Source organism: Saimiri boliviensis, chromosome X, assembly GCF_048565385.1.
Source record: "Saimiri boliviensis isolate mSaiBol1 chromosome X, mSaiBol1.pri, whole genome shotgun sequence".
Lineage (NCBI taxonomy): Eukaryota > Metazoa > Chordata > Mammalia > Primates > Cebidae > Saimiri > Saimiri boliviensis.
In genome coordinates, this window is record NC_133470.1 from 15731375 (window position 1) to 15757528 (window position 26154).

At 46.3% G+C, this 26154-nt stretch overlaps 1 protein-coding gene across 5 annotated transcripts in view; it reads right to left on the minus strand.

Moving 5' to 3' along the window:
* The window catches only part of PHKA2 (phosphorylase kinase regulatory subunit alpha 2), a 96269-nt gene that overhangs the window by 20211 nt on the left and 49904 nt on the right, over window positions 1-26154 (minus strand). For all 5 annotated transcript variants that reach the window (XM_010334892.3, XM_010334891.2, XM_003924127.4 and 2 more), the window contains exons 11-19: window positions 24443-24538; window positions 19915-20022; window positions 17529-17607; window positions 14210-14344; window positions 13113-13222; window positions 11794-11938; window positions 11458-11536; window positions 6668-6837; window positions 5299-5472 (exon numbers count right to left, since the gene is read on the minus strand). In XM_010334892.3, coding sequence (XP_010333194.1) covers window positions 5299-5472; window positions 6668-6837; window positions 11458-11536; window positions 11794-11938; window positions 13113-13222; window positions 14210-14344; window positions 17529-17607; window positions 19915-20022; window positions 24443-24538 — 1096 coding nt within the window. The remainder of the gene's footprint in view (window positions 1-5298; window positions 5473-6667; window positions 6838-11457; window positions 11537-11793; window positions 11939-13112; window positions 13223-14209; window positions 14345-17528; window positions 17608-19914; window positions 20023-24442; window positions 24539-26154) is intronic.

Genomic DNA, 26154 nt, shown 5'->3' on the forward strand with positions numbered 1-26154 from the left:
AAGACACAGGCCAGGTGCAGCGCCTCACGCCTGTAATCCCAGCACTTTGGGAGGCTGAGGCGGGTAGATCTCAAGGTCAGGAGATCGAGACCATCTTGGCTAACATGGTGAAACCCCATCTCTACTAAAAATACAAAAAATTAGCTGGGTGTGATGGCAGGTGCCTGTAGTCACAGCTACTTGGAAGGCTGAGGCAGGAGAATCGCTTCAACCCAGGAGGCGGAGGTTGCAGTGAGCCAAGATTGTGCCACTGCACTCCAGCCCGAGTGAGAGTGAGACTCTGTCTCAGGGGAAAAAAAAAAAAAAAAAAAAAAAAAAAGACACAAACGCACACATTAGCCTAGGCCTATATAGGGCCAGGATCATCAATCTCACTGTCTTTCACCTCCACAGCTTGTCCCATTGGAAGGTCTTCAGGGGCAGTAACATACATGGAGCTGTCATCTCCTAAGATAACAATGCCTTCTCCTATAATCCCTCATGAAGAACCTATCTGTGGCTGTTTTACAGTTAACTTTTTTTAATAAGTAGAGGAGTATACTCTAAAATAATGATAAAAGTATAGTATAGTACATACACAAACCAGCAACGTAGTTATGTATTGTCATTATCAAGTACTATGTGCTATACATAATTATATGTGTTTAACTTATACGACAGGCAGTGCAGGAGGTTTGTTGATACTGGCATTGCCACAGACATGTGAGCAGTGCATTGTGCTACAACATCACTACAGCTATGATGTCACAAGGTGACAGAAAGGTTTCAGCTCCATTATAATCTTAGAAGACCACCACCATATATACGGTCTGCCATTGACCAAAACATTGTTATGTGGTGCATGACTGTATATATATTTAAAAAAAGACAAATCTTTGAGAATGAAGAAAAGCAACAGAGAAGATGACAGAAACAGAATTCAGAAGTGGGAAAGCTGATGGATGAAAGATAGGTGATTTAGCTGATACAAGGCCACAGTTCCCAAGTCTGCAGTGGAGAAATCCGAGAGCTTGTCAGTTATACCCGAGGGTCCTCAGAAGTCTCTGGAGCCTGCTGCACCACGTGGTTCTGGAACTGAAGTCTAGAAGGGGTGTCCAAAACAAGGAGGGCTGGGAAGAAGCTGTTTGAGAAGCAGTAGAGCCGCCTGGACACCCTCTTCAACGACACCCAGCTTGATGACCACCTCACTCACTCTGACAGAAGGCTGGAGGGTCTCTCAGAGAGGGTAGAAGAGGAAGGGGCTTGAAGAGAGGGGGCTGCTGACTAGCACATCTGAAGGCCTGGATACATTCCTTAAGGGAATTATAAGTAACTACATAGCTCCAGGCAACTAGACCCTAGCCCTTGAAACAGGAAATCCACTTGGAGATTGTAGAGTATCTCTGGGAAATAAAATAACTCTGAGTCAACAAGCCTCACTCATGGGCTTGGAGATTCTCATGCATGACCAGGTGAGCGAGGAGCAGCAGGGCACTGGAAGAAGGACTCTCATGTGGAAGACAGAAACCTAAGCAAACCAGAAAAAGTGACTTGGGGGAATGGAAAACATTCCAAGAGAAAAAAAGGGTAAATACAAACCAAAACAAAAAGGTCTGCCATTAATATTCTTAGAGTATTAACAAATTGGCAGGCACGGTGGCTCATGCCTGTAATCCCTGCACTTTGGGAAGCCAAGGCAGGCAGATTGTTTGAGGCCAAATTCTGAGACTAGCCTGGGTAACATGGCAAAACCCTGTCTCTACGAAAATAAAAATAAAAATTAGCCGGGTGTGGTGGCACGCACTTGTGGTCCCAGCTACTTGGGAGGTTGAGGTAGGAGGATCGCTTGGACCTGGGAGGTGAAGGCTGCAGTAAGTTGTAATTGCACCACTACACTTGAGCCTGGGTGACAGAGAAAGACCCCCCTTTTTTTTTCTCTCTCTCTCATAAAAAGAAATTATATTGTATTTTTATTATCTTTTTGAGACAGAATCTCGCTCTGTCACCCAGGCTGGAGTGCGCTGACATGACAATGGTTCATAGCAGCCTCAACCTCCCGGACTCATTCGATCCTTCCACCTCAGCCTCCCAAGTACCTGGGATCACAGGCATGCACCACCATGCCCGGCTAATTTTTTTTTGTTGTTGACACAGTGCCTTGCTATGTTGCCCAGGCTGGTCTGAAGCTCTTGGACTCAAGCGATTTGCCTGTCTCAGCCTCCCAAAGTGCTGGGATTATAGGCATGAGCCACTGCGTCTGGCCAAGAAATTATATTGTAAACATGAAACAAAAACAGATGCAAATTGGGGAACAAAGATTTAAAACATGATAGCAAAAGTGGCTCAATTGAGGGAGTAGAACAAAAAGTTGAGACACTGGCTCTCGGGACAGACAGAGAAATGGAAAACAGAGAGGAAAGATAGAGTCTTCTCCAGGAAGTCAACTTTGGAATCACAGAAACAGTGGAAAGAGAGAACAGAAAAAATGCAGGGAAGGAAATGAGTCGAGAAACTTTTCAGGAAAACAGTACAGGACTGGAGAACATACATTTCCAGATTGGAAAGGCCTACTGTGTATCCAATACAATGAATGAAAACACACCCAGCTAGAGATTAAGGTGTAGCATTGAAATGTCAGAAGCTGGGTGCAGAGAAGATCCTAAACACTTTCAAAGAGAAAAATAGCTCATTCTGATTTTGAAGTATCAAAAATCAGAATGAGCTGTGTGTGGTGGCTCACATCTGTAATCCCAGCACTTTGAGAGGCCCAGGAGGGCAGATCGCCTGAGGTCAGGGGTTCAAGACCAGTCTGGCCAAAACGGCGAAACCCCGTCTCTACAAAAAATACAAAAATTAGCTGGGTGTGGTGGTAGACGCCTGTAATCCCAGCTACTTGGGAGGCTGAGGCAGGAAAACTGCTTGAACCTGGGAGGCAGAAGGTGCAGTGAACTGAGATCACAACACTATACTCTAGCCTGGGCGACAGAGTGATATGATACTCTTGTCTCAAAAAAAAAAAAAAAAAAAAAAGAAAAAGAAAAAGAAAAAACCAGAATGGGTTTAGATTTCCGGTATGGTTTGGATGTCCCACTCAAATCTCATGTTGAAATGTAATCCCCAGTCTTGGAGATGGGGCCCAGTGGGAGGTGTCTGTATCATGGGGGTGGGTCCCTCGTGAATGGCTTGGGCCATCCCCTTGGTGATAAGTGAGCTCTCACTCTGAGTTCACAAGATATCTGAGGTCTGGTTGTTTAAAAGAGTGTGGCCCCTCCCCTGCCACTCTCTCTTTTGTTCCTACTGTCGCCATGTCAAGTGTCTGATCCCCCTTTGTCTTCCACCATGATTGGAAGCTTCCTGAGGCCTCCCTGGAAGCTGAGTAGATGCCAGCATCATGCTTCCTGTACAGCCTACAGAACCTTGGGCCAGTTAAACCGCTTTTCTTTATAAATTACCTAGCTTTAGGTATTTCTTTATGGCAATGCTAGGCTAGACTTTTTTTTTTTTTTTTTTTTTTTCTTTTTTGAGACAGCGTCTTGTTCTGTTACTCAGGCTGGAGTGCAGTGGTGTGATCACAGCTCATTGCAGCCTCAACCTCCCTAAGCTCAAGTGATCCTCCTGCCTCAGACTCCCAAGTAGCTGGGACTACAGGCATGTGTCACCATGCCTGGCTATTTTTTCTATTTTTTGTAGAGGCAGGGTCTCACCATGTTGCCCAGGCTGGTCTCAAATTCCTGGACTCAAGCAATCATCCTGCCTCAGCTTCCCAGAGTACTCAGATTATAGGCATGAGCCACTGTGTCTGGCCGGGTTTAGATTTCTCAATAGCAACACTGATACACTGATAGCAGGAAGACAATGAAATAGTACTTTCAAAAATCTGAAAAAAGAAATGTATTTTCTTTCTTTTTTTTTTTTTGAGATAGAGTCTTGCTCTGTTGCCCAGGCTAGAGTGCAGTGGCACAATCTCAGCTCACTACAACCTCTGCCTTCTGGGTTCAAGCAATTCTCCTGCCTCAACCTTTGGAGTGGCTGGGATTACAGGTGCAGGCCACCACACCTGGCTCACTTTTATATTTTTAGTAGGGACAGTGCTTCACCATGTTGACCAGGCTGGTCTTGAACTCCTGACCTCAGGTGATCTGCCCACTTCAGCCTCCCAAAGTGCTGAGCCATCACACCTGGCCAAAAACATTTATTTTCAATCTAGAGTTCTATACCCAGCCAAACTCTCAAATGGGTCTGGAACATTCGTAGACATTTTTTAAATTGCAAGGTTTCAACAATTTTGCCCAGCGTGCACTGTTTCTCAGGAAACTACTGCATGTCCTCTATCAAAATAAGGGTGAACCAAGAAAGAAGAGTTGAGATACAGAACACAGGAGAACCATCCCAGGAGACAAGCCAAGGAACTCTCTAGGGAAGATCCCAGGGTAAAAAGCACCTCAGACATGGAAGGCAACTAAGCCAGAAGGCGGGCAGTGGGCAGTGTAGTTCAAAAACAAGCAAGTTGAGAGCTGTCACCATCGTACCCTCTTCCACTGCACCCTTTTTTTTTAAACCTACTGAAACTTTCTAGAATGTGCTACACCAAAACAGAAGAATACATTGAGAAAGGAGAACACACCAGATTCAGGAACTATGGAATCCAACTAAAGAGACAAACCAGGGAAATTCCCAGGATGACAGATACGCAACAGGCCTAGATCACAGTCAGCCCAGAGAGAAGGAGTCTCATGGCCTCTAAGAAAGGCAGTGGAATTGAGAGATTCACTGATACGGCTGAGCCTGTGGAAATTTGTATTGGGAGGCCACTGGAAAGATATAGTAAGAAAGCAAAGCAAATGAAAAGCTAGGGTAACTTTACCTTACAAGAAAACAAAGAGTAAAAATGGGCATATAATCAGAGTATAATATAATGCTCAGTTGCAAGTCAATATTTGCATAAATACAATGAGATAAAGAGTGAATACTGATTGAACTAAACTTTAACCCCTTGATGGGTGAGGGGAAGTGAAGCAGAGGAGTGGCGATTTTAGACAGCCAGATCCTTACTCACATAATAGAAAGTCAATAGGTACCGAATCAAGTCAATGCATGCGAAGACAGAAGTATCCTCACATTATCTGTGAAATATGGAGATATGCATGTACCAGAAGAAAGAGCTGAAAGAGTTGAAAGTGGTTACCTCTAAGTAGAAGGACACTGGTGGTGGTGGGGGCATTTTGTTGTCTTCTAGGATTCTTTGGCTTTTAAATTATGTCTCTGCATTACTTTGATAAAAGAGGTATTTTAACAGGCAGAAAAGAGTTAATAACATACATGGAACTTCCAAACCCTTTGCTTTTGCCATCACAGAAAGTATGTCCCGCGTGGAGTGGATAGCACTGAAGACATGGCGGTCTTCTGTGTTCTTACGAAGAGGAGGCAGATAGCACCTCAAGGATGTGCTCTGCAGAAGGTGGTTGATATACTGGTCAAGTTCGTCTTGGCTTTCTGTAATTGGACAAGCAAGAAAAAGAGCCAATGAAACCAAGCTGCAGAAATATGACTGCACAATAGTGACCGTGGGTAGCAAGTGGCACTGAGTAGGCTTAGCAGACGACGACACTGAGTTATCAATATTTGCACTCCCACTCACCCCCGAAGAGTAAGAAGAGATTTACAGAGATAATATATACATGTAGAAATGTATCGTTTGGAGAAACTTCATCCCAAGAAAAAAAAAAAACAACAACAACTTCAGGTCAAGGTAGTGTTTATATTTCATCCTCCCAAGATAAACTCAGTAATATGTAAGACAACCTGAAGGATAGCAGCCGAAATCGGGGCTTTTAAATTTGTCATGAGTGAGCTAAGCCTTATGGAACTCCCAGCCCTAATTCCAACTACTATCTAAAAGTGAAAAACAGATCACCCCAAAACCTTGTTCAGACTGAGAAATGTTATATACATAGGGTTTCATCACTCATATCCAAACAAACCTAGATCACTCTACCACTCCTTTGAAAATTCAAGCTGTATGTTTTTTGTCTTCAGAATGTATTCTGTGCAAAGTCCCCATTCCTGGCCAGCCACAGTGGCTCATGCCTGTAATCCCAGCACTTTGGGAGGCTGAGGCAGGCTGATCAACTGAGCCCAGGAGTTCAAGACCAGCGAGGACAATATAAGGAGACCCCATCTGTATAAAATACAAAACAATTAGCTGGGTGTGGTGGTGCTTCCCTGTAGGTGTATAGTCTTAGCCAGTTGGGAGGCTGAGGTGGAAGGATCACTTGAGCTCACCCAGGAGGTCGAGGCGGCAGTGAGCTATGATCATGCCACTGCATTCCAGCCTGGGCAACAGAGTGAGACTCTGTCTCAAAAACAAACAACAACAACAACAACCACAAAAAAAAAAAAAGAGAAGAAGAAAAAAAGGAAAAAGAAAAAAAAGTCCCCATTCCCGAAAGTCCCCCCTTTGTTCTTCTAGTTTTAAAAATGACCCACTTTTAAGGACATCATTTGCATTTTAGGTTTTTAAACTGGCATTTTATTCATTTTAATATATGGAAGTTTCAGAAGCCTCTTTTTTGTTTTGTTTTTCCTTGTTTTTAATTATAATTGTATTTGAGTCTTAGGGCAATTTTATCACAATGCTAAAGTTTAAATAAATTTAGCAAACTGTCCACAAAAGCATTCCAAGCCGTACCTTGATTACAGGTGTCTTCCCGATATCCTCCCAAATCTGAATCACTATCGGGACTAAAAGTCCCTTCACTGTCATAGTCAAACAACTTCTCATCACAGTCTGGATCCAGGAAGGTCAGATATGTATAGAACGATGTGGTGAGAAATTCCGAAAGGTTCCCCAATTTTACTCTGTCAAGAAGACACTGGGTTAGGGACATGGGTAGAGTGTGGACAAACTTCTACTATGCATCACTCGGAGATTTCTGCCCAACCAGGTGGCGCTTCTGCCAGAATCAATACATATATTACTCTGCAGATTGCCCCATATAAGCGGTCAGCCAAGACATTCATTGAAAAATTCAATAACAAGTATGAAGTGAACGTGCACAGCATATTAAAAGCCTATCACACTGACTTCTTACTCCCAACCCATCACAAATAAGAATCTATTTTAGTGAACCTACAGTGTGACAAAATATATCGAGCAAACTACTTTTAAACAGAACCCACCCATGTTTTTGTTTTGTTGTTTTCCCCCAAAACGACTGGACCGGAAGCCACGATTCTCTGGGCACTCTCGTTCTATTATTTGAGTCCCTACCATGAAATACCATCACACAGGGACAGGAGTGCTATGATGGAAGAGGCCAGGTTCCTTCTAGAAGGAATTCGATGGGGAAGCTGTCCCCAGACTGGAGCAGAAGCCCTGAGTGGCCCTCTCACTTTAGGCTGGGCACAGTTCCACTGAAACCTGGAAGCTGGGCTTGGCAGCCTGGGGTCTGAGGTTCTGCAGGTCTAACCCCACATGCTGGGAGCTACTTCCACACTACAGAAAACAGTCTTAAAAGGTTACACTGGGGGCAGCAGAAAGCAACGGATCCCTCCCTCAGAGTTACCAGCACCAGACTGGGATTTAGTGAACCAACCCAAATGCCCACCAATGACAGACTGGATAAAGAAACTGTGGCACATATACACCATGGAATACTATGCAGCCATAGCAAACGATGAGTTCATGTCCTTTACAGGGACATGGATGAAGCTGAAAACCATCATTCTCAGCAAATTGACCCAAGAACAGAAAAGCAAACACTGCATGTTCTCACTCATAAGTTGGTGTTGAACAATGAGAACACATGGGCACAGGGAGGGGAACATCACACACCGTGGCCTGTAGGGGGGTGGGGGTCTAGGGGAGGGATAGCATTAGGAGAAATACCTAATGTAGATGACAGGGGGATGAATGCAGCAAACCACCATGGCACCTGTATACCTATGTAACAAACCTACATATTCTGCGCATGTACCCCAGAATTTGAAGTTAAAAAAAAAAGTCTGAGAAACATTTAAAGAGTCAATTGAGGCATATGCAATGCAAGAGTATGAGAGGTGCTGGAGCTTCAGCCTCAAAAGGGCTATCACCAGAATGATGGCCCAAGGGAAAGAAAAGCCTTCCTTTAATTGAGCACCCCCCAAGTGGATCTAGGGGGCATGTAGGGTGAGTTCAGCTTTTAAAAAACCCTCAGAAATAGGCTGGGCATGGTGGTTTATGCTTATTATCCCAGCAATTTGGGAGGCGGAGGTGGGCGGATCACCTGAGCTCAGGAGTTTGAGACCAGCCTGGCCAACATGGTGAAACCCCGTTTCTACTAAAAATTCAAAAATTATCAGGGCATGGTGGTGGGCACCTGTAATCCCAGCTATGCAGGAGGCTGAGGCAGGAGAATTGCTTCAACCCAGGAGACGGAGGTTGCAGCGAGCCGAGATCATGCCACTGCACTCCAACCTGGGTGAGAGAGTGAGACTCCGTCTCAAAAGAAAAAAAAAAAACCCTCAGAAATAGAGGAAAAGCCAAAGCTGGGATTCAACATTATCAAGAATTTAATTATCTTTGCAATATAATTTGTATTTTATAACGCTGTATTACATAGGTATAACTTCTATATGTAATCTATAAATTATAAATTAGATATAACTATATTAATTTTGTAATATAATTTATTAATTGTAAAGCTCTTAATGATCAAGAACTGAGCAGAAGTAGCCTAGGCGTTCCAGTCTCTTCTAAGGCTCTCTAAATCATCTGCCACGGTCTAGAACCAAGGGGCCCTCCTGACACCATGAAGCTGTCATCCAGCTCAGACCAGGGCTTAGAGGCCGGTTCTGGGCCCTCATCCAGCTCAGAAGAGGGCTTAGAGGCCGGGTTCTCGGTTCATGCAGAGTCGCTGCACCTATTCCTCTTCCACCCCTGGCTCTCTGAGTCTACAGCTCCTTGTCTATGAAATGGGAATGCCCCCAAGTCAAAAAGTAAAGCTTCAATGAGACAACACATTGTATACACTGCCAGTGCTCAGTGAACTGCAGACAGTATCCTTTTCACAATGGTTAGATCAAATGAATTTATTTTGCGTCTGGGTGTGGTGGCTCACGCCTGTAATCTTAGCACTTTGGGAGGCCGAGGGACATGAATCACTTGAGGTCAGGAGTTTGAGACCAGCCTGGCCAACACGGTGAAACCCCATCTCTACTAAAAATACAAAATCAGCCAGGTGTGGTGGTGCATGCCTGTGATCCCGGCTATTTGGGAGGTTGAGGCAGGAGAACTGCTTGAACCTGGGAGGTGGAGGTTGCAGTGAGCCGAGATCACACCACTGCACTCCAGCCTGGGCAACAAGAGTGAAATTCCATCTCAAAAAAAGGGAAAAAAAAGAATTTATTTTGCAAAATGGTTAATGATAGGCCTTTGGTATTCTCTGTCCATTACGATGCCATGTACCAGGTGGTAACTGAAGCGAATTGAAGGTAAAATGTGCAGAAGCAGATGCGGATTGCTGGTATGGCATTAGTTCTGGAGGTGTACATGGCAAAACACTGGGGACAGTCTCGTGAGAAAGGCCAGAAGAAGCTTGGATCAAGGGTGGCTTCAAGTCTACAGCAAAATCTGCAACAAGCTCTGTGGGCAGAGAGACCAACCTCAGCAGGCTCTTCAAATCGCTGGAGGCCAGGGTTAGAAATAACAGGGACTTAAGCTTGGGGACATTATATGAAATGAGTCAGTCATAAAATGATAAATAGTGTGTGATGCCACTTATTTGAGCTATCTGGAGCAGTCAAACTCATGGAGACAGAAGGCTGGTGGTTGCTAGGGGCTGGGAGGAGGGAAATAGAGTTGCTATTAATGGGTCCACGGTTTTACTTGTTGCAAGATGAAGAGTTCTGGAGACTGGCTGCATAACAATGTGAATGTACTTAACACTACTGAACTGTACACTTACGAGTCGTTAAGATAATGTTACAGGTAAATTACCATAATTTTAAAAAATGACAGTGATTTTGCCATGGTAGTAGTATACCTGGGGTGAGAGAATGCGAGAAGAAAGGGCAACTTCAACAGTTTTAGCAACTGGCATTCCATCAGGGACCAAACAAAAGCCTCCTGAGCCCTGGAAAGGCTATACTGGGGCTGGGCTACACAGTGAAATTCTCTCTCTCTCTCTTTTTTTTTTTTTTTAGCCGGAATCTTGCTCTGTCACTCAGGCTGGAGTACAGTGGCGCAATCTTGGCTCACTGCAGCCTCCACCTCCCGGGTTCAAGCAATTCTCCTGCCCCAGTCTCGGGAGTAGCTGGGATAATAGGCATCCACCACCATGCCCAGCTAAATTTTATATTTTTAGTAGAGACAGAGTTTCACCATTTTGGCCAGGCTGGTCTCAAACTCCTGACCTCAGGTGATCCACCCGCCTTGGCCTCCCAAAGTGCTGAGATTACAGGCGTGAGCCACTGTGCCTGGCCCACGGTGTCTCTTGGGGCCCTTCTGGTATATCCTAGGGGATGCAGGGAGATGAGAGAAGAGACACTACAGAGAAAACCTCTGCCTTGTGACAGTGGGCACAAAAATAGAAGGGGCTTTCCTGGAGGGTAAGCCCTCTACCACTTAAGGTGCTTAAGTAGAAAATCTGGGTGCCGTCTGCCCTACTCCAGGCCTGTAAACCAGAAGGTGGCTCATTCCACAGAGGGTGAGGGAACAGTGACCTATGCAGGCTCATTCAGGTGCTCTGCTCCCAGGGCTCTAAGGAATTTACCAAGGCCTGCAAATGAATTTTTTTTTTTTTTTTTGAGACGGAGTCTCGCTCTGTTGCCCAGGCTGGAGTGCAGTGGTGCACTCTCCACTCACTGCAACCTCCGCCTCCCGGGTTCAAGCGAGTCTCCTGCCTCAGCCTACCAAGTAGCTGCGATTACAGGTGTGTGCCACCATGCCTGGCTAATTTTTTGCATTTTTAGTAGAGGTGAGGTTTCACTGTGTTAGCCAGGATGGTCTTGATCTCCTGACCTCATAATCCACCCGCCTCAGCCTCCCAAAGTGCTGGAATTATAGGCATGAGCCACTATGCCCAGCCTGCAAATGAATCTTAGTGTGATAGCATACTAAAGTTGGTACGAGGAGTGTTTATTGGGCCCCTGCCAGATTCTAGGCACTATTTTCTTCCACGCCTTTTAAGAGAAACATACACAGAATCCCATACATGTGTTCCAAGAAGAATGGACACTTCAGAGGGACTTGATGGGTTCACCTCCCTGTGTCTGAGGCCTTCTCGTGCCTGTAAAGCTTAAAAGATACCAGCTGAGTGCTATTTCAGAGCTAAGCCAAGTTTCACACAGCAGACTGGATTAGAGAAGTGTTAAATTCCTGCTTACTCTAAAACTCCATGCTTTTAGGTTCAACAATTAATATGAAAAACGGGACAAGGGCAAGCAGGACTTTAAGAAAGGTCAGCGCTACTCTTACTTTTTTTTTAAATTACAAATTACCTGGCTCCTCCAAAATACCCATCCTCTAGTTTTCTAATTGTGGAAAGCACAGCAGAATGAATGTCTGAACCATCATTTGCTAAGGAAAAAAAAGAAAGGGATGAATTAGTTTAGTCTGGGAAGACTTTTTTTTTCCCGCTGGTATACACTGAAACATTTTCATCAACACCATCTAATTAAAATACTTCTGGCCTAGAAGATTCCCAAGATAAGAAACCAAACTGCTAAGAAGCCCCTTCAGTGCTTTGTTGTGGTCATGGGAGCCATTTCAAACATTTGTAAAAGCCCAAACCACCCCTGGGGCAGGAGAGAGCCTGCTGAAATCCCTGGAGTTACTGAGCATGGTGCGGCTGATGGGGAAGGTGAGCGTGGGTCTGCCCGTCATCCTCCAGCAGGTGCACAGGTAGGCCAGCTCGATCCTCAGCATCTCCACGATCATCTCATTATCGAGGGCCAGGTAGAAGTGATGCTGGTCAGTGAACTGAAAGTCAGAAGAGGCCAGGTCAACGGCCACCCTTCGTTTACCTGAAACACCAGCTGACACTCAGGGCAGCACTAATCCTGGGGTTTTATCGCCAGGCAAGAAACTCAGTGCTGGTTTCAATCCACTAGGTCATTGGGCTGCCCTGCTCAAGATCAGACAAATCAGTCTGCTGCCGGCCCAGGAGCAGTCGCTATAGTGTGGAAGGGAAAGGTGAGGTGCTAGATTTATTTTCAGCTCCTCAGATGGGGATTTAAGCATCTTGCCCAAAACCACGGTCTCTAAAAGCAAATCAATAACTCCTTAATTCCTATTCTTTCCAGGGCTATGGGTTCGAAGATGCTTTCCAAGTGGGGGTACCGTGAGCAGGTCAGAGGTGGACACTCTGTTTACCTGATTGATGGCTTTGGTTAATGTCACCTAAAGACACTGCTGCCAGATGTTGAGAACAAATCAAATTGTTCTCTTGGCCTCTGGACTAGCGCAGGCTCAGCTCTGAACTGAAATCTGTTACTAAAGGAAATAGCTCGCAAGATTTCAGTGAGGAGCAGGGGCTAGGATGAAAAAGAGCAGTTTCGGACTAGTGATCCAAGACCCCATGACCACCCCTGTGCCCAGGTGAGTGGGGGCTGTGCCCCGCGCGGCCAAAGTGATCCCACCGTTGGTCTTTCTAGCTGCCCAAATGGGTGAAAAACATTTTCTAGGTACTTCCACAGGACTAGTTTTCTTTGGAACCCAAAGCTCTGCAGGTAAGTTCCATAATCAGTATACTCAGTATCCCAGTAAGGGGATTGGGGCCAGAAAATCAGCCTGGCTGTGTGTTAGCAGAGGGTCTGATGACAGCTTGCATAAGGGTCAGAGATGATTGTGATTAGGGGCGCAAGGACTGTGAGTCAAGTGTCAAGTGACATGTCAACAGCAAACCTCTAAAACAGTCTGAATTTCACTACTATTTATGACCAGAAGTGATGGCATACCTGACTCAATCAACATTTACTGAGTACCTACTATGGGCAGACTTGTACCAGGCACTGTGTGTCATTTCTCATGTCTCTATTTGAACCTATGCATGCAGAATTCTGCCATATTCATAGGGGAAAAGCTTACCAGACAGCCAAGAGAATGTAAGTAAAAAAAGAAGCTCATTGGCTTGCCGTTGGCCTGCTCTCCTCACCTGGGGGGTAAAAGTAAAGATTTGGTTCCTAATCACATATAGTTTAGAAGTTCCAAGGACGCCAATATGTCGATATGGTCGCCCACTCAAATTCATATTCTTATTCCGTCCTGTTTGAAGAGTAAAAGAGAAATCGGAGTTAGAGGAAATACAGTAACAAGTAATCCAGGCGACTCAGGCTAACATTGAGCTCATTTCTAGATTAGACAACCTACTTTGGGGCTTGGTTCTTCTATTGCCATCATCCTTTAAAATGGCACAAAGCTGAATATAAAAACAAATCCTGCCCCCCTTCTTTTCATGAATGTATAGGAACAGTACTCAGTTGGAACTGCATGGAATAAAACTACTAAAAGGATTATAGAACGTTTACTTTTGATTTATTTAGTATTGAGCCATCATAGTAAACAAAGTCAGATTCTAGAAAAAGCAGGGAGGCTAGGTGTGGTGGCTCATGCCTGTAATCCCAGCACTTTGGGAGGCCAAGGCAGGTATATCACAAGGTCAAGAGATTGAGACAGTCCTGGCCAACATGGTGAAAGCCCATCTCTATTAAACATACAAAAATGAGCCAGGCATGGTTGTGCACGCCTGTAATCCCAGCTACTTGGGAGGCTGAGGCAGGAGAATCGCTTGAACCCAGGAGGCAGACGTTGCAGTGAGCTGAGATCATGCCACTGCACTCTAATCTGGTGACAGAGCGAGACTGCACCTCAAAAAAATAAATAAAAGAAAAAGCATAGAGAACTTCCTCCCATTTTAATAGGTAAATGAGCATTTTCTGATACTAAAGGTAAACATGAGAAGCATCATCAAGACACAAATGACTTTTCCAATTGTGAATTTTCCAAGGTGGCTCCTTACTTTACAAAAGATCCAGCAAATGCTGTGGCTACCTGTGCCGGTACCCACTGAATGGGTATGGGAAGAACGTGCTGGTTCGCCTGTTCCTCTTCACACCGAAGCATGGAACCACCCGCGTTAGTATTTTGTCCAACTCCTTAGAACTTACGTATATCACAGTTTCCCTGAGACCCCAAATCTAGAACCGAGGTGCCCCCAAGCCAAAAATGCCCTAGTAATTTCCACAAACCTACCAAGCTTGGCATATATGTGACTAAGAATCCGGCCTGGCTGGACTTGAATTGGATGAATGTCCGCGATACTCTGGACGTTCACCCCGTGTTTCCTCAGCAAGTCCTTAATGTGATTGTTTTCTGCCAAAACAGTAACTGTAAACAAGAGGACAGAATGAGTGGTAGCTCATGAGTTTTGTCTCTTATGGACACACGTTCCTTACTGCCCTCTTCTGCCTGGTGACATACACATTAGCTTGCTCTTCCATGCCATGACTGGCTTTGGAAATTACAGCATTTGTCCTGCTGCTCCTCCCCGTTCTGTCCTTGCCACCCCTCAACACCCCTGAGGCCTATTTATCAAGTGCCCTCAATGTGCAAGACAGTCTGATAAGAGACTTCTAGAAACTATCCTCAGTAAGTCCCAAGCCAAGTCACCCAGTCTCATGTAATGTCCTGCCTCCCTCTGGGTCTGCATCTGTTCTAAACCTGCCTGGTGTCCCTTTTCATGTAGGGTCAGGAGTGGAAACAGCTCTGCTTGGAGGATGCCAGAAGCCTGTGCCCCTGATCCCAAAGGACGGGGAAAAGAAGAGTAAGATGGGGTGTCTGCTGGCAGGGGAAGCTCTGACTGAGGGGGCGAGAAGGAAGAGACATCCCTCTAGAGAAAGCAAAGTGGGCCTGCGAGTGGGGATGCTGGTGGTAGTGGAACAGCCTGGCCCATTCAGAACCCCTGCACAGGGCCCCACTGGTGGGGAAAAATCACCCCAGGGCTGGCCTGGGCCCCATCTCTGGGAGGCTGGGCACCTGGCTCTCCAGCAGACAGGGAGCTCATAGTGCCTGGGACCTGGGGGCCCATGGAAGAGGGAGGCTGTCACTGGGGACCCCCCAGGATCGGCTAAGGCTGCACCTGCTGTACTAGTATTGCTAGCCTTTCTCTGAAGGGACAGCGCTTTGGCAAAGGGAAGGACTCCAGGGACGGGACTGGAAAAGGGGAGCACGGCCACAGGGAGAGAGGTTGGTGCCATGTCCAGCTGTGGTGGGGGCTGGAGAGGCTCAGGGCAGTGCAGGATTGGCTACCAGTAAGTACAATCACTGAACCCACGGGCTGGCAGGGTGGAATGTACAATACATATACATGCAGTTGAGAGCTGAGTGCCACCTTCTATTTACATGGCACTTGATGCCTTTTCAAGTATTTTCATAGCCATTATCTCATCTGACCTTCACAACAAGGTCTGAGGGAAGCCTTGCATATGCAACTGGCCAGTGACAGCTGCACGTGGACTGAAACCTCATCTCCCAGGCCCTCAGCAAATGGGAGCATCAGCCATGCAGGGCTGGCTGGGTGGCTTCCCTGAACACCTATCTCTTCTAAAGCTTCCAAGGACATGTGAGACTCCACACTGATCAGAACCCCAGCAGCCACTCTCTGTAGGATTAACTCCTTTAGAGCAGTGGTTTTGGGGGAGGCCTGGGAGCCTCACAATCTGTGCAGCTGGATGTGGCTATGGGTCTAAAACTGCACTTCCCCTACTCTATGCCTGACCTTCTGGGAATTTCTTTTTTTTTTTTTTTTTTGAGACGGAGTTTCGCTCTTGTTACCCAGGCTGGAGTGCAATGGCACGATCTTGGCTCACCACAACCTTCGCCTCCTGGGTTCAGGCAATTCTCCTGCCTCAGCCTCCTGAGTAGCCGGAATTACAGGCACATGCCACCATGCCCAGCTAATTTTTTGTATTTTTAGTAGAGATGGGGTTTCACCATGTTGACCAGGATGGTCTCGATCTCTTGGCCTCGTGATCTACCCGCCTCGGCCTCCCAAAGTGCTGGGATTACAGGCTTGAGCCACCGCGCCCAGCCCCTTCTGCGAATTTCTACGATGTTCTGTTACACTAAACAAATGCTAGGGAACACCCATCAAAGTGCCCCAGTCTGCAGTTAGAAAAACGGTCTTGTCGATTCAAGGGATTAATTAGCGGGCTGTGCTCTGGCTTAGTGCAGGGACAATGGAGTCCGGCTGGATCAGTCCACCTGGAAGTCAGGAACAGGTTCACACCTGCAGCTATCAGCTGTGGCTCCTTGAGGGAGGTGAACTTCTAAGCCTCGTGTATAAGGTGGAGATGATGATCATCCTCACAAACTTTACCTCATCAGAATGTTGTGACAGGTGTATCTCATGGTTCTACTGACTGGGTGATATCAGCTCATCTCACCACAGCATGAGCCCCTGAAGCAAAATGAACCAGTGGCCAGAGAGAAATGCTTGTCATTTTGTTCAATCACTGTTATCAACGTATGGGTGTGTATGTGCCAATCAATATAGAAACTGCAAGAATGATATGAGCCTTGTCATTAAGAAATGTACAGTCTCATTCAGGGGCAATAAGGTGTACACACAACGTGCTATGACATTAGAACTCTAGCCAATGGAGCTCAAACACAGCAATAAGGACAGCCCCAAATGCGTAAGGGCTAAATTTGTGTGTGTTCTTTGTTCTTTGTACTCTCATGGCAACATGGCTAGTGAGTACTCTTCCTGCAGTCCAGGAAGTAAAAAAACTGTGTTGCTGAAAGATCCTTTGTCTCAGTGCTAATTTTTCTTTATGGCACCAAGCATCTACTTTCAACATCTATTTCCAACAGATGGTGTGCTCTATGGGGCGCACAGAATGTTACCGGACTGCCAGGAGGTCCTCCCTAAGAGGGAAGGTAGGAAGAGGAACTGCGGCACCCGGGTGTACACCATACGCCAGGCACCACACCAAGCACTTTCCCCACTGCAATCTCAGTCCATCTTAGGAAGCCCCAGCGAGGGAGCTCAAGTCTTGATGACCCTGAGGCACAGAAGGGTGAAATCACTTGCTGGGTGGATGGCAGCAGTAGCCCGGGCCGGTGTCCCACCTCTCCAGGAGAAGGGTTGGCTGGAGAGGAGGGGGAGGAAAGGTAGATATAGGCAAAAGGCGGAAAGACGTCAGGACTCCAAGGGAGGAATGAATGACCCTCAGTTGGCTTCTGTGTTTTCACCAGGCTTAGGCTCTATTTTTTCAAAGAATAACGATTATGAAAAATGATGCACAACGAATCACTTATGCCCAACTTGCAATCAAGGTTTATATTCAAGAAAACAACTGCTTTGTAGAAAGTCATTTTGTGGTTGGGAAGAATTCTGTTGCCTTTGGGAGCCACTGAGTTATACAAGGCATCTCACAAAACTGCTACATGCTAAAGCATAGGCACGTACAGACTTCTAAAAAATGAAATAAGAAACTAGGAAACACTATGAATTAAAATAACATTGGTTTTACAAAGTTAAACATAAATAATAAACACAGTCACAAACCTTGTACCACAACATCAGGTTTGACTGAAGTGGAAAATCTTCTATTTAAGGGATCGATTTCACCAGTGGCAAGGAATCCCTATGAAAATAGGAACATTAACAATATGAAATATTTAGTAAAATTTCATCTTGAAGTGTGAAAATGAAATATTTTGAGGCTCAACATATTCAATTCTTTATATTTTTCGAGTCAACTGCTTATTTTCTGTGAAACAGAGTAACATTGTTCAAATCGCCACTGATAAACATATTGCATTTTTGCACTTAGCTCTCTAGGGCTCATCGAATAATATGCCACCATCTTGTATGAGCAAAAAGAATGATAACAAATACTATCTGAGCTCTCAGTAACATGCCAGGCATTCTGTTGAGTCACTGTATGTGGACCGTCACATTTATGCCTCCTGACAGGTAGGCACTACTGTTGGGGCTCGGAAAACACCCCCAAAATGAAGGCCTCAGCAGCAGCTTCAGAAGCAAAAGCTTTTCTCTGACCTCCTGTCTTCCTTGCTCAGTCCATTCTCCCGGAGGCACCATGGAAACTAGAATCCCTCTTCCCAAAGGCGGGGCATGGAAACCAGAATCCCTTTTTCCCAGAGCCAGCCAAAAAAACCCTAAAAATATTATCTGTAAAAACTAGCCATATAAAATTCCCTGACCTACCTTGTTTGGCTATAGGTCATAAGGGTCCCACATCCAGCAGGAAGGAGCACTGCACAGAGAGGCCAAGAAGAATCTAGACAGAAAGCCCTCGCTGGGTTTCCCCACTCAGTCCATTGGTATTCAATTGGGCCCTTTTTGGGTAATCACATTTATACACAGCTGTCCATACTTTGTTGAAACTATGTGTAAAAATGGACAATTTCCCCTAGATCCTGGGGTCTTCATTCTGAAGGCTGCCCTGTATACATGTTAAGTACATCTGCATGCACTTTTTTCTTATAAATCAATCTGCTGTGTGTCAGTGATTTTCCATCAAATCTTTAGGGGAACGCCTTGGCCCCTACACTACCACCATCACCACTGTACAGGTGGGAAAACCACGGTAATGACTCAAGGGAAGTGGCAGAGTGGGAACTTGGCCCCACCACCCCCACTCGCTTGCAAAGTATTCTCTTCGAATACGGACCTCCTTGCACTTTCTACAAATGATCTGAGCCCCTAGAGGGAGGATCAAGGTGTTCTGGGAGTTCTGAGGAGAAACAGGCCTAGTACTGGGCCCAGAGAAAGCCTTTATATCGGAGAGCAGAAGGCAGGGGAAGGGAGTTACTGGTTTCCCATCTCACTGATACAGAAATCAGAGCTGGAAGGTATCGCAGAGGTGATCAAGTCCAACCTTTTCACTTTACAGATGAGGAAACCGAGGCCCACAGAGGTTAGAAACTTGCCCAGAGTTAGAGAACTACTGAGAGACAGGGCTGGCTTTCAAAGGAGATACATGTGTTTTTCCTACTAATAAACACAGGAGTGGAAGACACGGCCCCTACTCCAAGGACATGACCAGGACCCTGGGGAGTCTAGAGGTACCCACGAAACAACTGCTCCAGCTCAGCTGCTAGAGTTCCAGAGGGCTGCTTCCACGGTGCTATCTTTCATCCTGGGCTTCGACACTCTGGGAACCTGGTGGCATGCTGACCCACCACCCTTTCGGCCTTTTCTAGAGCCTGGCAGCCCCTTGACCCTTCCCTGGGCTCCTTCCCCTCCCCACTTCTCCTCGCACTCAGCTGAGTGGGACCCTCTCAGGAAGGACATCTGATAAGGTAACTCACACTGAGGACTGGGGGATTCATTCTGAGGCAACTCCAGAGTATTGCGTATTAAAACAAAAGCCTGGGACAAGTCAATGTGGAACAAAAAGAGGTGTCCAGAGGCAGTTGTCTACAGAAGGAAGGGTGCTGTGGGTTGTCTGAGGAGATACCTGACACAAAATCCACCAGAGAAAATCTGGCCCGCCGCCTCTTTCTGTAGAGAAATCTGTGGTTCTTGCACTTCCTGCACCTAGGACTGGGGCGGGGGCAGCTGGGGCCAATCTAGTCATTTCCCAACTCTTGTATCTTCTAGGATCAGATGTGCTAATAATCCCGGCCAAGAAGCTTCCAGCTCCTCTAACCATCACGTGAAACAGGTTCCAACCACAGAGGTGGAATGCTGGCAGGGGCGATGGGGAGAGCTGGGCCTGCCTGGACCTGAGCTGGTTTTATGGAAATATGGACACACAAGGCCAGGAGTTGAGCCCTGGAGCCAACATGGTCCGGATGACCTTAAATGCATGAAGATGCAAAAGACATCCGCATGCACCCCTGGCAGAGAGTCCCTGTGCCCTTTTGGGGTTCCCTGCACCTCCAATCACATGGTTTCCAGTCTGTGAGGCCACCAAGCCCCCTACCTCTGCCAACAGTGAGCTGAGGATGTACAAGGATTGGCCCCACAGATGAGGCACCTTCCCCATAGGAACTCGGTCCACAGTGTGAGGGTTCTTGTACTCTTCATCTACCTGGAAAGAGAAACAAATCCAAAGTCAGAAACTCAGAGGATAAAATGTCCATGATACCTGACCCTGGAGAGTGCGCTGACGATTTACGGAATGGTATTCATCCTCCAGGCCAATTCCATGCAGGCGCTAGGATACTGGGACGCAAGCTCCTTCCTCAGGCTGCAAGGCTATATATAAAGCAGCAGAGGTGGAAGTCAAATTGCGGCCTGGTTCTGGACAAGTGCCCTTCCTACAGGCAAACACAAGGCCATGAGCACTGGATGTCTGGCCTGCCTTCTTTGTGGCACGGCTCTGGCCATGAGAATGCTCACAGCTCATGCTTACATTTGGCTGCATTACAGGTGAAATGATGGCAAACATCAGCCTCCAGCTGTGGCGGTGCATCGCTGGAAGCCATCCCCAGGGGTTTATAAACTGTGCGCCTAACGCAAGAGAACTGCCAGAAGGTGGCACTATTTACCGTGGAAAAACACTTGCACTACTAACCTGCAACTGCTCCTTCAGGGCCTCAAAAAGCTCAATCACGGGGGCTTCTGTCTCAGCTAAATCAGCTTTGGTGCTTTCTGGAGGACAGAGCTGGCTATGCATTGTAAGCTAGTCCACAACCTTCTCTCTTCTAAACTCCATGCTGCGCTTTGCCATTTTAGCCATCACATCATTGGTTGGGGGTAATGTCAGTGACTGCTTTTTTCCTCCAGAAAACATAAGTCAACCAAAGGAAATAGGAAACATCTTTCTCCCAAGGGGAACATCACACCACAGGGGAGTCATTTTCTGCTTGTGGATTAATCAGTGATGTTATTAATATTTTAGTAAAAGTGCAGCAAACCACCTTGCCATGTGTGTACCTATGCAACAATCCTGCATGATCTGCACATGTGCCCCAGAACCTAAAGTACAATTTAAAAAAAGATGGGTTTAAAAACTAAAACTAAGAACTTTTTTTTTTTAAAAAAGAAAAACTTAAGTGCATGAACTGAACAGAATTAAATGTCATTAGTAATCAAATAATCCAATAGGATAATAGTGTGGAAGATTCTCCAAAATGTCATAATCTTTGGGCAGTAGAATTAGAGATGTTTTCTTCTTTCTACAGAATCCAGAGGTTTTGTAGTGTACAGAATTACTTGTATGATACTCAGGTAGTATGTGAAAACTATTTGAAATATAAGTCGTGTTAAAAAAGACTGCTAGGTTGGCACGGTGGCTCACGCCTATAATCCCAGCACTTTGGGAAGCCGAAGTGGGCGGATCACCTGAGGCTAGGAGTTTAAGACCAGCCTGGCCAACACGGCAAAAGCCTGTCTCGACTAAAAATACAAAAATCAGTTGGGCATGGTGGCAAATGCCTGTAGTTCCAGATACTCGGGAGGCTGAGGCAGGAGAATCGCTTGAACCCAGGAGACGGAGGTTGTAGTGAGCCAAGATTGTGCCACTGCACTCTAGCCTGGGTGACAGAGGGAGACTCTGTCTCAAAAACAAACAACTGCAAAGATCTAGAATGAGAAATATTCAATGCAAAGAACAGAGAGCAGACAAGGTGTCCAGTTCATAAGACAGCCTGGCTTTGCACTCTTCCTACCCATAAGCCAGCTCCTGCCCCACATGGAGGCGTCCCTCTCTGCCTCTCCGCACACTGGTCCTTCTGAACTGCCCACAGGTCCTCAAAGGTGCCATGCCTTTGCTGCCGCCTCTGCTGTGGCTGCCCTCCATTTTACAGGCCAGCTCCTCTGGCGCCCGCTAACCTGCAAGCTCATGGGGAAAGAGCTGGTGCTGTAGCCACCCTTGTGCCCCAGTAGCTAGCCTGGTGCCTGCCACGGAGCGGGTGCTCAATCCATGTTTGCAGGCAGTTTCACTGGTCTCCAGTTGTCCACGGAGGGCCTCATACAGGGCGATGCCCTGTGCAAGCACGTCCAGCTGAGGAAATGAGTGGGGCTGACATCCAAGGTGCATGCCACCCTGGCCCGGGGCTGCTGCCACTCTGATGAGCCCCTTTATCTAGTTTGCACACAGGTGCCACATGGGCCCATGGTGGCCCTGTGTGCAGAAATCCTACCCGGCGGTCTCTACATCTTATTGATGTGACTGAGGAACCTTCCCAGCTGTCATCTGGAAGCAGTCAACACAAAATGCAATCAGTGTCAAAGTGTGTGCAAAACTGGTGCCTGGCACACCTGCACAAATACACTAAGGACATTGTAATGACAAGCAGAAACCCAAAGGTCAGTGTGGAGTTTAGAAGAGAGAAAGTCGTAGAGCAATTTTTTACAATGTGTAGTCAGCACTGCTCATCGGAAAGAAAGAAAAGGGTAGCTCATAACATCTAGCATTTACCATAGTCAGTAAAACGTGCCCTCTAGTTTGCATGGCTCTTCTCTACTATAGAATAAGTAAAATACCCCTGAAGGCATTTATTTTCCCTTGCTCTGCTTCCAGGTTCCAAATGACCTCTCATTACTAATTCTGTTTTGCCAAATGCCTCAATACTGGGAAAGGAGCAACCTGAAGGGGGATATTAACATGTAGCTGCTAGGTCACCGAGCCTCCACTGCCAGCCCCGCCCCAACCCACACACTGCAGCACGTGTACTAAAAAGAATGCACTCATTTGCAGGGAATCTAGGCTGAGGACACATACAGGGAACAGCCCCAGCAGGCTCCCTGGACTGATCTGCAGAGTGAGGGAAGACAGTTCCTGTCCAAAGTCTGGCCCTTAACCCTGGAACAAAATCTGTCCTGAGAGAGCTCGGATGATGTGGGCTGTCGGTTCATGATGGGATGAGGGGCCATCAACATCCCGGAGCTCAGTGCTAAGGGTCCAGGCTGGTGGGACTTGGTGAGCTCATCTGGAACAAGTGGCCACCTCAAGTGGCCCAGTGAACCGGATGGGCTAATATAAATGCAAAAAACTGAATACTTCTGGCGACAGCACATTCTACTCACGGAAACTCAACTCTTTCCTTTGATTTTCTACTTGGTTTAACTGGTTCAATGATCTAACGCATAATAGTTCCTTTTAGATGAAAATAATGGCCAAAGTGATACACGGTGGTACCTTTTTTGCTTTAAGGATCAAGTATCAGACTCCTGGAAAAGTAAAGAAGTCCACTATACCACTGCTTTCAGAAGCCTAGTGAGAGTATCCACTGTGGATACTTCCATTACCCAGAAATGTACCACCCAATAGGAGGCAGCATGGGGTGGCAGCAAGGCCCTGAACCTGGGTTCTGGACCCAGGGCAGAGCCCAGTGCTATGTGAGCTCTGACAGGTTCCACAGCCTCACTGAGCTGAGGCAGACACTTTAAAAGGCCCTGCCAGTTCTATGGCCATGTGCGTGTGGGCCTGATTTAGCCACAGAACACCTAAACCCAAGTCGCTGTATGCTAGGCCTCTGCTGGCTTAAGACCTCCTCCAGGCCCTGGTGATTTGGGGGAAGACACAGCCCTCTGAAGGCCTTTTCATCCCACAAACACAATAATCAAGCTTTGAGGCACCAAGAACATACGAGGGACAGCCTGGAACCAAGCACTCTTCTCTCTTAACCATGAGATATTGACAGAGAAATCTTCCTGCCAAGACAATAGGTCCATCCTGACCCAATTTAGAAAATTTGAAAGAATAAAACTATGTTTGGGCATTTTCTTGGAACTGGACTGTTTTTCTCTCCTGGATGTAGAATAGCTTCTAATTGATTACTCAAACTTTAGCTTGCAAACTGCTTGAATCAAAGGAAGAGATTCTCAATACCCCTGTACATCTGGCTTCTTCGTCTGTGGAAGTGTGTAAAAACATGGTGCACAACAGAGGTTTACGTTCTTTAGAGAGCCTGTGTCAGGGTTGCGGGAGGGACAGGTATCCTTTGAAGGTCTTCCACTGCTGCCTCCCCATGATACCCATGGTCAAGCATGTTCCACATATTTTTCCAAAGCCATGTTTCCTTGGGATAGACAGGAACACTACCTAGTGTTTTTGTTTGTTTGTTTTTTGAGATGGAGTCTTGCTCTGTAGCCTAGGCTGGAGTGCAGTGGCATGATCTCAGCTCACTGCAACCTCCACCTCCTGGGATCGAACGACTCTCTTGCCTCAGCCTCCTCAGAAGCTGGGACTACAGGCATGTTCCACCATGCCTGGTTAATTTTTTTTTTTTTTTTTTTAAGTAGAGATGGGAGATGGGGTTTCACCATGTTGGCCAGGCTGGTCTCAAACTGCTGACCTCAAGTAATCCACCCGCCTTAGCCTCCCAAAGTGCTGGGATTATAGGCATGAGCCACAGTGCCCAGCCTACCTGAGGCTTTGAAACCACATTTGGAGAAAAGGTGTTTATTGGATTAAAAAGGGGGATAAAGAATACCAACAGACCAAGGAACGAGTTATTTAGTTCTAGATAAGCAGTGCAAAGGGCTCCCTGCCACCGGGTTACCTTGTTAGGTGGGACAGCATAGAGTTCTGGCACCAGGCGGATCCCATTCTTGCCTCTGATGAGTATTCCCTCTAGGGCCTCTCGGTACTCTTGGACCTGGAAAACAGCCCCATCATCCATGGAAGGAAGGAGGTCTGGTCATGAATGCTCTAACAGCGGTGCAACATAGACAAAAAACTCTCATGGCAACAGAGTAGAGTTCGGATACAGGGCACAAATACCCTCAGCTCCAGGAGTGCAGGAGGCACACTTACAGTGTTAGGAGGAGCTAAACACGATCAGCTGTTCTGCCCAGGACTGTGTCTAAGCTCAGCCCCACCTGTCACGCTTCCAGAAAAGGGACAGAGCACCCATCATGCAGTAGCTGTTTCTTCCTCAACATTCCTCCAGTAGTCACATCGACACTGTGTATCAGATGTCTTTCCCATGTTGTCTTTAACTCATTATGTAATTATTTCACTCTTAACCTATCATATATTTAAAATTTTGTCTTAGCGACCGGATTATAAACTTCTTGTGGGGGAAGCAGTATCTTAAGCAGTGTATCCCATTTCTACCTCTTGGGAAGTTTTCCACTTAAGAGGCATTCATTACTATTCAGCCATAACAAAAGAATAACATTCTGTCATTTGCAGTAACATGGATGAAACTGGAGGTCATTGTGTTAATTTCACTTAACATTGTGTTAATTTCACTTATTTCCCTAAGCCAGGCACAGAAAGATGCCGCATGTTCTCACTCATATGTGGGAGCTAAAAAAGTTGACCCCATATTAAAAATGTCACTGGGCAACAAGTGGGAGAGACAACACACGTGGTAGTAGGAAAGATTACATGAGGCTTAAACAAGATGCTAAGCACAGTTATTTTCTTCCCCTGAGTGTTCTTTCCCCCCATCATTGCTAAGCCTGTTCACAATGGAAATTCGAAGTCAGTTCTTTTGAGATCTTTCAATTCTGGGATAAAATGACAGATAATCTAAGACAGTCACTGAAGCCTAAGAGAAAGCATCAACAGTGGGGGAATATTAACATTTCCAGCTGACTTCTGGTTCTGAAGCCCCCAGCATTCCTGAGCAGAACTTTCAAGAGCTAAAATAGATCTCTGACTGATCATCCGCACTCCCACCAAACGTGATCAAAACCAGTTGAAAAAAATGGCAAAGCATCTGTGATGTCAGTCATTCATGTAAGTTGCACAAGGACAGGTTGGTTCTGCTCAACGAAGTAGGGTCAGGGCTCAGCACAGAGCATGGTACCAAGTAGAAGCTAAAGAGATAGGTCTTGAACAAATGAGTGTTGCTTATGTTTACTGTGCATGTACAATGCACTAGGCACAGGGATTATACCCGTGAACTGGAGAGAGATGGCCTCTACCAGGGTCCTTTAACAGGTAAGTGGGAGATACAATATAGTGTGACCCATGCTGTTACAGTTGTTATGGGGCACAGGGGCACCTGCCCCAGCTTTAAAGATCAGAGAAGGCTTTCCAAAAGAAGACACACTCACATTGAACCAAGGGAAGGGGGAGGGACAACTGGGGAAGAAAAGAATGTCCTAGGCCTTTGAGAAGACAGGAGGGCACATGGCCTGTTTAAAGGACTGAAAGGATTTCAGTGTGCTTGGATCACAGAACTCAAGAAAAGAAAGAAGCACTGAGAAAGGAGGCTAAAGGGGTGAAAACAGGGATCAGATCATATGAAACCCCACAAAA